The following is a 13,069-nucleotide window of genomic DNA, read 5'->3' as shown; positions in this document are numbered from 1 at the left end:
TTAGATTGAGAATAGCCATATGTCTATCTCATGCATTGTGCTTGCTTCCAATGAAACAGACATTGTATGTCCAGATTGGACAGAAGAATGGTGTTAGTTGAACATGACAATGTCACAGTGTAACATGTGTGGCTTATGCCACCATCCACACATTATTCTTATTCTTACATTTACTAAATTATGTTTCTTAAAAAAAATCTATAGTAGACTGTAAGAACAAGTAAATATATACTATTAGCATACAAATGTCTAAACAATAACATAAGCTATTTCTTAGGTTTGTAGATTGCATTTAAGCGTTGGAGAAGCTAGCCAAGTAGAAATAATTCAGTGCTTACCATGGCAATACACAGACTGGTTTGGCTGCTGTGTACTGTTCTATTTTTTTAAATTAATTAATGTAAGTATTATGCATTATGATAAGTGAACACTAGATGGTGGAAAATACTATCGGGTTACAGAGAAGCCTATTTTAGCAAGTTCTGCCCCAATCTCAAATTTACGGTACCGTAGTCTGACTATTAAAGGTGTTGTAAACATCTGAAAGTTCATCTAGTGGCTCACATATTACTTAGCCACAGGTGAGCCATAGCTTTTAGCAGCTTGACAGGAGTTGTAGTCCAGTAACAGTTATATGGCCACAGGTGACCACCCTTGTTGAAGGTTAAAAAGATTTTTTTTTTTACTTTCCCAAGAAAAACATTCCAGTGTAAACATATAAACTCAAATTTGTCTGACGCACAAGATCCATTTTCTCTATAAAACATAAAGGAGGAAAAAACAAAACACAATCACTTTAATAATTTGTTTTTATAAAGATACTTTTGCCAACAAAATTAGTATTTCTGTTCTGCCAGCTGTTTTTGTTGGCTTATATGGTGCATACCGCTCCACGGGCCATTTAAACTGGAAAAAAGATTGTCTAAGCAAATTTTTCAGAGAAATTACCGTACCTTGGCTTTTAATTCATCAAATGCTTTTTAACGGATTTATTCAAGAACAACTTTGTCCTGCCAATGTGATACTGCAGTTTGGATCTGCACAACCATCAAATATCATTGAAATAGTACCTCTTACAAAAAAGCCATGTCCGCACTAGAAGAAGAGCTCTGGGCAGCCACATCTGGGAAGTTCCCATTTAATATATTGTTAAAATAGTAAGATTTCTTGAAAGTGTCTTTAACCATAGAACCCATGCATTGTCGGTGTTGGCCCTACCCAGGCAAAGTGTCCGTACAAGAACACCGGTGTCTGTGGCAAGGTGTGTGAAGGTCCCTAGAACATCATTAAATTGTCCACTGCAGACCCCAATAAATGTACACCATGAGCAATATTGTTGCCTGTTCCAGGCTCTACCAGATACATAATGAAGTAAGGGTCTCGAAACTATGACTTTCCTGCAAACTCCCACTTTGGGAGTCCTAACAGAGCTGAGTTGTTGTGATAATCACAGGATTGCGGATAATAAACCATCATTATTTTCTGTAGTTGAGGATATCGCACAGAGATCCAGCCTGTTGGTTTGCTAACTAAGACCGCGCAGTCATTGGAAGCAGTGGTAGTTTGTAATTATGGGCCAGATGTACTCTTGAGGGACTTGTGTATTTATTAAAGTGCTCCTGTAAGTCAATTTTTTTTAAACTTTTTAACAAGTCGCTAGCAAATAAATGTGTGAAAAGTTATGTTTGATCTTAAATCCCCTGTGGAAAAAGAACCATTCAACTCATCTAAGCTGCCTGTTGTTTTCCTACATTAAACGCTCCAACCTTAATGAGTCCTTGCTCTTGTCTTAGATTCGGCATAGCCATATGCCCATGTCTTAAATTCTGTTGCTGCGTTTAGCTTAACCAGTTCTGCTGGGAGGCTGTTCCACTTACTTGTAAAGTAAAATGTCTAAATTGACATTGAGATTATAACTGCTAATATGGCAGCCGGGTTGGCAACCGCAATCCTCTCCAGTATGTCACAGAATGCTGTGTGTGTTGTTGGACTACAGCATTTTGGAATTGAACAGTCAGCTGTCTAGGTAAGCACTCATGTGTGCTCACCACCCAGGCAGCCATATTGCAATTCCACAGCAACCGACACTATTCAGGTGAGTATAAATTAAAATAACCATATATTCTAATGGCTGTATGTAATCAAATGTAGTTAATTTAACAGAATTTGGAAGATTCAGCCAAGTAATGTTATTAAACACTGTTTTTTTTGTGTAGATGTACAGTATGATGATGAGAAGAAAGAATGCTACTACAACCTTAATGATGTCAATTTCTGTGGCAATGTCCTGACTGTTAATGTAACTAAGCAAGAATGCTGCTGCACCTTAGGAGCTGGATGGGGTGATAACTGCGAGATATTTCCATGTCCTGTCTTAGACTCCGGTAAGTTAAAATCCTAGGTGGAATGGCAAATCAGCCATTGTAGAAGAAACTGGCAAGAGCTGAGCCATCATATGGCATAGTCAAGTTGATGGGTAAAATGCTTCATCTCAAATCACCCTCAATGCACACTTTAATTAAAATTATTTATTTTCATTGTCCGTATTTTGTATACGTCTCAGGATCCTTTCCATCTGAAAAACAGTGGATGGGCACAACATAAAATTGACTGGATCACAAATTAAGCTTGGTAATTTAAAGCACACCTGCCCACGGATATGTGATCATATGATCTTCGCAACAAAGAAATAAGCCTGTGCACAACAGCCCACTAAACATGTACCCCACGTGTCGTATGGCCAACACAGTTCAAGTAGTATATATCTCATACTTCACCAGAAGAAAGTATACTCACCAAAAGGAGCACCATGCATATACACACACACACGCACACATAAATATATATATATATATATATATATATATATATATATATATGACTGTTATTCCCAATCCAAGTCTGTTTGGTATTAAAATTGCAAAAAAGAACATATAATTACATTCATTGTCATTTATTTTAATTATTTTACTCTTAACAGTCTATGATGATTTATATCTGGTTTTATTAACAGATGAATATGCAGAAATGTGCCCTAAAGGAAAAGGTTACATTCCTTCACAGGACACCCTGTACGACGGCGCTGGACTGACCTATCAAGGTTAGATTCTCATCTGTTGGACAATAATTGAATTGTTTGTTATCTACACTGTACTGTGAAATCACATATACTGCATAATATGAAAAAATAATCAATATGTAAAATAATCATATAACATTCTAAATACATGTAAAGGGCTGCTTTCAGTGTATTGCACATATCAGCGTGTAGGTTAAATTGCGTTGCTAGGTTCTACGTGAAAAGATCCGAATACGAACAAACTCATAAAAAATAAACAGAAACAGGGGCGTAACTAGAAGCCTCAGGGCCCACCCCCAACCCAATCTTCCCCCTTTTCACACCATCTACCCCCTTCTCACACTATCTACACCCTCTCCCCCCTTCTCAGGCCATCTACTCCCTCTCCCTCCCTTCTCACTATCTACCCTCTCTCTACCCCCATTCTCACTATCTACCCTTTCCCTACCCCCTTCTCACTATCTACCCTCTCCCTACCCCCATCTCACTATCTACCCTCTCCCTACGAACCCTTCTTACTATCTACCCTCTCCCTACCCCCCTTCTCACTATCTACCCTCTCCCTACCCCGCCTTCTCACTATCTACCCTCTCCCTGCCCCCTTCTCACTATCTACCCTCTCCCTGCCCTCTTCTCACTATCTACCCTCTCCCTGCCCCCCTTTCTCACTATCTACCCTCTCCCTACCCCCTTTGTAGGTCACTTATTGTGCAGTTCTGTGGTGGGGGCGCGGGGCCTGTCTCGCTGCTCTGCCGCGGTGCGCACGGCTTCACTGCTGAGCACCAGCATATGACGTCACCTGAGACAGACGCCTCACGCTCCCACCACTGCAGTCAGGGCAGCGCTGAGGCAGGCGGCGGCAGAGGAGAAAGAAGGGTGCCTAGCGGCCCCCCTGACTGACAGAACTCCAGGGCCCGGTCGCAGTCGCGACCCCTGTGACCCCGGTAGTTCCACTACTGAACAGAAATTGAATCAACAACAAATTAGTGAAATTATTCGGCAAGCTGCAGCTGTGTATGTTGACACAGTTCAACAGCATATAATACTGAAATTTAGTTATATAATTACTTAATTATCCATCTCGTGGTGCATGGTCAGATTCTCAGTGTCAGACGTTCTGCAACAACTAGTTAAATTATCCATTTCTTAGGTTGGATGTTTTATATTAGTATATCATAGTTGCAAAACCCAGCTTGAATACTGTTCAGAAGTGACCCCATCTAATTAGACTTTCTTGAGGACTCGTCCTACAATTGCCACTGTGTTATGAGTTACTCGTTGTTTATTAAGCTGACTTGAGATTCTTCCTAAATAAAAGATGTTCCCCGGGACATTATTAAATCTTAAATGAAATAAAGGTCTTCATATTTTCTTCTGAGTTTAAGATAACCTTAAAGCCTCAAGAAACATCCAGCAACCTGACATGTCTTAAAGCTTATGACAAACTAGGAATTTCTATATCACCTTTATTCAATTAATCTGAATTGTCCAAAGTAGTGTCCCCATTCATTTTAGTAATGATTAAAGTTAGGATAACAAAGTGTACGAGTCAGTTAAGTTTCCTCTCAGCAGAACCGCTTGTGAAAACTGTTGTGCCAAATTGTGTCTGGGGAAAAAAATGTGAATACTAAGCTTTTCATGTATTCTCAGGCCAACTCGGCCTTTTGTAAACAGACCCAACATAGTGTGACATTCTTGTGGGCTGAACAGTCTTGAAAATACATGGAGTTACGATCGTGTACAATTTCTGAGCAAACGCTAGTTCTGCGTAGAGCAGTAAATAAAAACTAGAGGTTGTCTCAGAAAACCTTTGACAAAACAAGACATGCTAAAAATACACAGTGTGGTTCTTATGACAATTGAGTAGTCAACTCAATGTTATTTAAGAATATTCCTGTAAGCAAAGTTAGCAGCACATAAAGAGACATGAAAGAGACAGTTTGCTGATTTGTTTGGGGGCCGTACTCCAGAGAAGCTTGAGTGAACAAAAAACGTCATCACATTATCTCAAATGGGTCGTTTGTGCTAACTTTTATATTTCATTTCTGTAGATGCTGATGAATGCATGTTGTTTGGAAAAGAAATATGTAAGAATGGATTCTGCCTTAACACGGAGTCTAGTTATGAATGTTACTGCAAACAAGGCACATACTACGATGCTGTGAAATTTCAGTGTTTAGGTAAGTATGGATCAAAAAAAACATTGCCTTGTATTTGGTGCTAAGCTCCACTGGTCCAAAATTATAACATTTTTGGGGGTAAAGGGACAGTGTCACCTAAGAATTGGATTTTGCACATGTAAAGGAAGTTGGTAAATGGGTAAAGCTGGTATGTACGGTATTCACTTGATTCCCAAGATATTTGTAAACAAATTAATTGGTCATTCTTAGTTGTAGTTAATTTAATGTTAGCATAGCTTATTCACTAGATCAAGAATTTGTATGGGAATTGGAGTTGTAGTTTTGAGTCTTTGACCACCCTATACATTTTTTTGAGGTCCATCCCTCTCTTGCATGCCTGGCTGAGGTGGCCCAGTCATTGAAATTACTTTCATCACACAAGGCTCACACTTCCTTGCAGTGCAAGCTCACTGTAGATAGCCCTTCAACACTTCATAGCATCTGCAATTTCCCTCTTTTTGAACAAACTCCTTATATGCCATCTGCGGCTAGTTCAAAGATCAGGGAAACGCGGCTGACCCATCCTCATTTTTAAAGTGAACATTATAGCCTCTCTTAGTATCTTCTGAATATTCAGTATGAAATTGCGAAATGTGGAAATCATATGATTGCGGTATACACTTGAAAAGCCCGTTTGGATCTCTGAATACATGGTCTACGCAGAAGTATATCACACCCATTTTATGAATAAAGCTGGATCACTCTCACGTGCTAGGTTCATTTATGGGTCTCACGTGGAGTCATTCATTGTAAAGGCTTATTATCCAGCTCATTTTTGTAATATAATGCCACACTTTCTGCATAATATCACCTTCTGGTCATCCTGTTTAAACCGCTTCAAATCCCTCTGTAGAACTTACACATAGTTTTGTTGTATAAGCGGAAAACACGATGACTTAGCATAGTACCACATGGGTAAGTAATAATATCTAAAGCCACAACAAAGGAATCCTCTTGGCTTTTACTTCCCTCCATAAACGTGTCACCTCTCGTGGTTTGTTCTGATTATTGACCAAGCTTTTAAATCCAGCTGCTCCACACAGCTGCTTTACTGCAAGTGATTTACTATATAGTAGTGGCAATGTACCAATTGGAGTAAGCTACCATGGAAGGTGAAATGAGAACAGGCAGACCAATGATTATTGAATAAAGAAATACAAGTATTCACTGTTAATCCCAATGTATTTTTCTCATGAAACAGATAATGATGAATGCCAGGACCCGAACAGTTGTATTAATGGAGAGTGTATCAACACAGAGGGCTCTTACAGCTGTTTCTGCACACGGCCTATGGTTTTAGATGCAACAGGAAAGAGATGCATACGACCATTGGATGCAGTTGGTATGTGACCAGAAACACTAGGTCTTTTAAATGTATTTTTGTAAAGAAACTCATTATTAATTATGATTATATTTGTAAATCTCACCAAAGTAAAGGCATTGAAGTTTTAAAGTTGAGTTCCCGGATGGTCTGTGATAGTCTTTTGCAGATGTTTTCGTCTTCTGTCTTTTTTTGACAAGCCAGGCAATTCAATCTTATGCAGGCTTGGCCATAAGATACAATTGAGCAAAGAAAATACTTCTGCTTAATTGTTTTTCTTCACATACTGATGCATAAGGATGGGCGTCAACGCCCTAAACTAACTAGGGCACAATATGTTATAAGGAGACATGTGCTTCTATATTTTTTAAAAAACATTGAATGGTTACGAGTTAAAATAAGGAAGAAAATAATGAAGTAGAACCTAATTTTTGTGTTATTGTTACAGTTACACAATAATGATATAAATACATAATTAATCAAAAATGCGAAACACATTGCAATCCCATTGAGCATGAAAGTAACCGAAGGAGGGTAGTTAAGATCAGCTTGATAAATTCATTGTGCCTCTCTAAGAACATCAGATTACACCGCTCTCTCTGTTGATTCTACCACAGAATTCCAGGCTTGGTTTGTCTTGGATCAGCATGTTGAGCTTGTTCACATGATAAACAATGGTGCCACTTACTAGGCCAAGCCACATTTCGTCTTGGTTTTCTGTGCTATTCAGGCTAATTAGGCTTTCAGTGTTTTGAAAACCTCAAAAGGTAACATAACTCCTCTGCCCTTCCCTATTCCAGTTCAATAAGTGTGTTAAAATCAAAGCATAACCCTAACCTGGCATTCCTCTCCTAGGTTCTATTCCCCAAAACAAAAATCATTGTTTCAGTCCCTGCAAGAAAGGACTTGTTAAAAAGAAATAAGTAAAATTTGAAGATAATCTTTTAAAATATTGTATTTTTAATTTTTGGAGAAAGTTTACAAAATATTGCGTTGCTATTGAAATGAACATATTTTCATTGTGATATAGAACCCACAGAAGAAACAGATGTTTTCCAAGACCTGTGCTGGCAAGACTTAAGTGAAGACTTTGTGTGCAGTAGGCCTTTGGTTGGAAAACAGACAACTTATACAGAATGCTGCTGTTTGTATGGCGAGGCCTGGGGAATGCAATGTGCCCTCTGCCCAATGAAAGACTCAGGTGAGACAGTTTGACAAACTCATGAAAACACAGAATGTGATATATTTTCCATGTGAACGTTAATACACTTTATTAATTTGGTGCATGGCAACTAAGCAGCACCTAAATATCTATCTATCTATCTATCTATCTATCTATCTATCTATCTATCTATCTATCTATATTTTCCATTTTTAAATAAAAGTTTGTTTTGTCACAAATGAACTTTTACACCTTGACATAATAATGTGGACTTTCTCCAGTACAGGATACCAATCAGTAATATTTATTATTTCCATAGTACGTAACCATGCTTTTAGGAAGTAGGATTTATACATTTTGAGACAAAGGCATAATGTTTTTTTTTGGTGGAGGATAATTTGTCTTTCTTAGAAACGTAGATAAAACTATAAATGTGTTTGCTCAGGCATACAGTAGCTATTAAAAAGTGTCTTGAGGTTTTCTTAAGCCAGCCATACGTCTTTGCACGTTCTCTTCCCGAGAGGCTGCTGATGCAGCTACCAGACATCAGGAAGGATGTGTGGCTGTCTGACCAAGTTATAGCCATCTGGGAAAATATCTATAAATTACTGTTCTTTTAGACGACGTCTTAAATCTACCTCTTCTGTAAATTTAGATTTTCATTTTTTATGGAAGGCTAGAGCTAATACCTTTAGTTGTTTTTTCCCCCTAACTTGTTAAATTACTTTTTAAATTACGGTAAAAAGACAGAACAATGGTATGTATCCTGATGGTATTGTTGGCCAACAGAAAATGTATACCTATGTGGATATAAGCATTAATTCTAAAAAAGGACGTAAGCCAACCCAGAGATATGTGATAAACCCAACCTAAGGTCTCCTGATAGCAAACTACTTTATTATGAAATCTTTTTAAGCACTAATATCAAGACTTCATATTTTCCTAACTTTCGGGAAAGGGTTAGGTATTGCAAGTATTCCAGAACCAAATATTTCATTTTCAAAAATATGCTAACCAGCTTTGCTCGCCACAGCCATTACTTATCTACTAAAGCTGACAAATTTATTTAGGGACATAAATAAAAGTACTGTTTGTCAAAAGATGTAGTCGTATTTTTAATAACTTAGCTTTTACTTGCAAGCATTGCAATCCCCAGGGTATGTTGTATTTCGGTATGAAATGTACTCTTGGTTACTAGATTGTCATCAAATATATTCACACTCCTGCTAACTTACTGTTTTTGGAGTTCTTTGAAAACAATTTGTAAAAATGATATTTTATCAGTACAGGAATAATTCTATACCGTTTTCTACAACTAAAGTATGTCATCAAGGTTGGATGCAATATACAATTACTACACGACTTGTGTCAACATCAATGAGCAACTAATTGTCTAAGCTAATACATACCTTTCAAAACGCATTAAATCTATGTAAATCCAGCCCTCGGGCCCTGACCAAATAAAAGCTTAAGTGTTAGTAATCCTATATAAATAACATCTTGTTACAGAGTACAGAGATTCTCCTAAATAGAATGCTGCTAAACCCCATGAGGGGTTATGTTTTAAGAGCAGTTGTGGTGCAAAGTTGAAAAAAGAGGAGTAATCACCGTGGACACCAATAGCTTAATTCGGCTGATTGCTCCATTTCTACAAACTTGAACCAGTATAGTTATTTGTTTTAATTTTGCATGACTGTTCTAGCTGAAGGGAGACAAAATAAGGCTATATTAATAATTAACAGTGTTTCTTTTGGTATTCGCAAAGGCTTCAGGATGTCTCTTTTAACTCTGCTTGAGTGATAATGGAAGGAATATTGTGTGAGAACATTCAAAAAACTTAATTATTTGGTAAAATCGTAGTGGTTGAAGCCCATTCTATTCTGTGTTATTTTTTTATGTAGAGGACTACGCTCAGCTTTGCAACATTCCAGTTAGATATAGACAACCTTACGGAGAAGATGCTCTTGACTTTTCTGAGGACTATCCTTCACCCGATCCATATAGTCTTCAGGAACGTAAGTAGACTAAAGTTCATTTTAATGTAATTTGTTTTGTGTTCAAAAAAATTAAATCTATCTACTCACACTATTTATTGCAAGGAGAATTACATATTTTATGCTACTATATGTTGAATTACCCTTCTGAGTCACGCTTACCAAGCTATAGTACATTTCACCAGTTGTCACTCTATGTACATTAACTCAGTAATGTATTTCGGTTGGTGTGAAGTGCCTCTAATTGCCTGATCTCAGAGCCGGCCTTAAGTGTTCTGGCGCCCTGTGCGGATTACTCCTCTGGTGCCCCCCCATCCCAAAAAAAAAGAAAGGAAAAAAATCTCCCCCCTCTTCCCCTTGTCACTGCCTCCCCCCCTCTGCCCCTTGTCACTGCCTTCCCCCCTCTGCCCCTTCTCACTGCCTCCCCCCCACCTGCCCCTTCTCACTGCCGCCCCCCGCCCCTTTCTCACTTTTTCACAAGCAACTGCTCGGCGCCCCTGCCCGGGACTTAAATGAAAACACCGTGTTTTCCATGTTAAATAAAGTTAAAAAAACTTTATTTAACATGAAGGATGTTACATAAAGTTACAAAAAAAACAAACAATGTTATAATTTAAGTCCCAGACGGCGCCCCTGTTGCCAGGTCGCACACCCCTAAGGCTGGCCCTGCCTGATCTACTCATGTGGCTGCTGTTCTAGCTACCAACTATACAATGTTGCTGTGTCAGGTGCCAGATACCAGGACACCTTGCAGTCTAACCTAGTTGGTTAAATAACTAGTGGTAGCTTAATTTTAATATTCTTTAGCCATTACAAGTTTGTGATATATCTTAGTAGGCCAACATATTTATAGTATAATATGAGTAACAAAGGTTTTACATGTTCTCTGGGACCAATATGACTATGTTCATTTTTGGACAAACATGTTTCTGCTGAATTGAGTCCTCCAATGGAGTCTTCAGTGAGATTAGCAAACTCAAAAAGGGATAACTTGCTGAAGCACAGCAATGTTCAGTAAATGGTAAATTCACAGAGGACATCTAGCATCTGCTCTTAGATTTTAACAGAGCAACTATTCAGGATTTAGCAAATACAACCTGCGTGTTACTGACCCTAAGGATACTATATGTCATATGAAAGACCTGTAGAATGTTTCCAAATTTCACATTATTGCAGTCTCTGCATGAGCATAAAATAACAGTCTGTGACATATTGAACTTATTTCCCCAGTGAATCATCATGCATATAATCAGTCTCTTGTGGCTTTTTTGAATTAAAAAATAAATAAAAATCTGCATGTTGTACAGTTTCTTCTGTATATGAAGCATGAAATTAATCTTAAGAGTTCTGTGCTATGAAGATCAAGAGCAAACAAACAACACAGAGAGAATTCAAGTTAGGACATCAAGGTTACCCTGATTTATCTTTTACTGTTTTGAAGTTTAATTGTGCTAATTTATTACTTATTTATCTATTAGTTTAATAGCAGAGAGGTTTTTTTTTGCCAAACACAGTCCAATTAAAATATCTGGCTTCACCAGCGTTTGCATTATTTATTTAACACCCCCAATGTTAAGCAAAGAATAATTGAGAATAAGCCCATAGTATACACCCTGTGTTTTCAAGAGTGTCATAGTTAGGTTGATAACCTTCCATAAACACTATGTCCACCCTCAGCATGCATGGGACATCAGTGATCTCACACACCTTTTGTAGGACAACACTGCCAAAGGCTTACACAGCTTTTAGAGTGGGTCGATGTGTTGCCTTTTTTCAATCCACACTAGAAACTGTAAATCTGAAACAGATTTCAATGCTGCAAGTTGACCAGCAATCCTGAATTTAGAAAAACATTGTTGAAGAATTTAGATATACAGATTTATACCTTGGCACCAGCAGTCCCAGGCATGTTTGGGCAGGTCAGTGATATCTCAGCACCCACGCACTGCAAGTTACCGTCTAATCTTTGCTCGGTGCTGACAGGCTATGTTTACTGCTTCCTCTAGCACATTGAAATGCCCCAGATGGTGCAAACTTGACCTTGTGTTATTGGCATTTAGAGAATGTCCTAATAGAGAAGGGTGAGCCTGGCACCCTGGACACTGAAGAATTTCTGTACAGCAGCAGAGAGTATGAAAGCCATCTTATGGATGATTAACAGTTTATCATGCCAAACAATGACATCTGTGTTAACATTCAAGCAGGAGAGCAATTAGCTCTATGTAGGTATGCAATTGTGTGACGTAAATCCATCATACCTCAGTACGTATACGTATTACCTACTGCCCCTTCTAACTTTAAGCTTATGTCCATATGCCCAGGCATGACAACGGAAATGTGATGGCCCATTCAAATGTATTACAGCCTCCTAAACACACAGATATGACAGCAGTTAATTTGCATTCTAGCTTCATGCTGGAAATCATGTGATAAGATTTGTACATTTGGGCTGTGTCTTCTACATTTTACTAAGATGGAAGACTTAATAACAAGGGATCTTTATATTTTGTGTCGTTAGAATTAACAAAAAAAATTGCATCATTAGAACAGGCTGAGGCTGGCCTACATCTTCCATACACACATCCAATCTACCGCTCCACAATGTCATATGACATATGACAAAATCAAGCACTGATAGGTAGTTGGCATAAAAACTTAAAAAGACCCCCTTAATGTTTCTCCGTTGCATTGTGCGAATTTTCTGTGAATAAACCTTATTTATAACAAAAAATGATAGATTCTGCTTAAAGCACTAGCGAGAGACATTAAAATTGAGAAGAAAAATATCTTTAAGGTGACATAATAAATCTCACATTAAAATGTTGCTCTTATTCAAGAGCCTCTGTGAACTGCATCATATTAGGACAGCTCTTTTTTTGCAAAAAAAGTGAAATATTCCTTTATTATCTAACTAATGCCTGCAATATAAGAGCTCCCTCTGTCCAAAAGCTGTACTGTATACGCAGCTTTTTCCCCTTCATTCCAAAATACATTGAATTAATACATGTGAAATATTGTAGATACAATCGTAACGCTCAAATCCCAGTTTGTCTTTACATATTTAAAGGCTAAATTACATCACTTATTGTCATCACGTATGCCTCAGCCAAAAACTTTCAGCTAAACATACTTTACATCCCTCATGATTTGTTAATCCTCACTTATCATTTCCTCCATTAAGAAAAATTATGATGAGCTGCGTAGGCCAAAGAATGAACCAATATACGTGCAGGAATTATCAAGTAACTGATTTTGTTATGATACAAGCTGGAGAATCTTTTTAGTAATATATTATTCTTATAGGATGGATAGTGACTAATCATAAACCTGCTA

General features: G+C 37.9%; 1 protein-coding gene across 2 annotated transcripts in view; it reads left to right on the top strand.

Annotated features, from left to right (window-relative positions):
- The window catches only part of LTBP1 (latent transforming growth factor beta binding protein 1), a 140,616-nt gene that overhangs the window by 120,615 nt on the left and 6,932 nt on the right, over positions 1-13,069 (top strand). For both annotated transcript variants that reach the window (XM_053458561.1, XM_053458560.1), the window contains 6 exons: positions 2,217-2,384; positions 3,014-3,100; positions 5,131-5,259; positions 6,461-6,601; positions 7,611-7,781; positions 9,644-9,757. In XM_053458561.1, coding sequence (XP_053314536.1) covers positions 2,217-2,384; positions 3,014-3,100; positions 5,131-5,259; positions 6,461-6,601; positions 7,611-7,781; positions 9,644-9,757 — 810 coding nt within the window. The remainder of the gene's footprint in view (positions 1-2,216; positions 2,385-3,013; positions 3,101-5,130; positions 5,260-6,460; positions 6,602-7,610; positions 7,782-9,643; positions 9,758-13,069) is intronic.

This window comes from Spea bombifrons, chromosome 3, assembly GCF_027358695.1.
Source record: "Spea bombifrons isolate aSpeBom1 chromosome 3, aSpeBom1.2.pri, whole genome shotgun sequence".
Lineage (NCBI taxonomy): Eukaryota > Metazoa > Chordata > Amphibia > Anura > Pelobatidae > Spea > Spea bombifrons.
The sequence above is the reverse complement of the archived record's forward strand: the minus strand, read 5'-3'. Positions and strand labels throughout refer to the sequence as shown.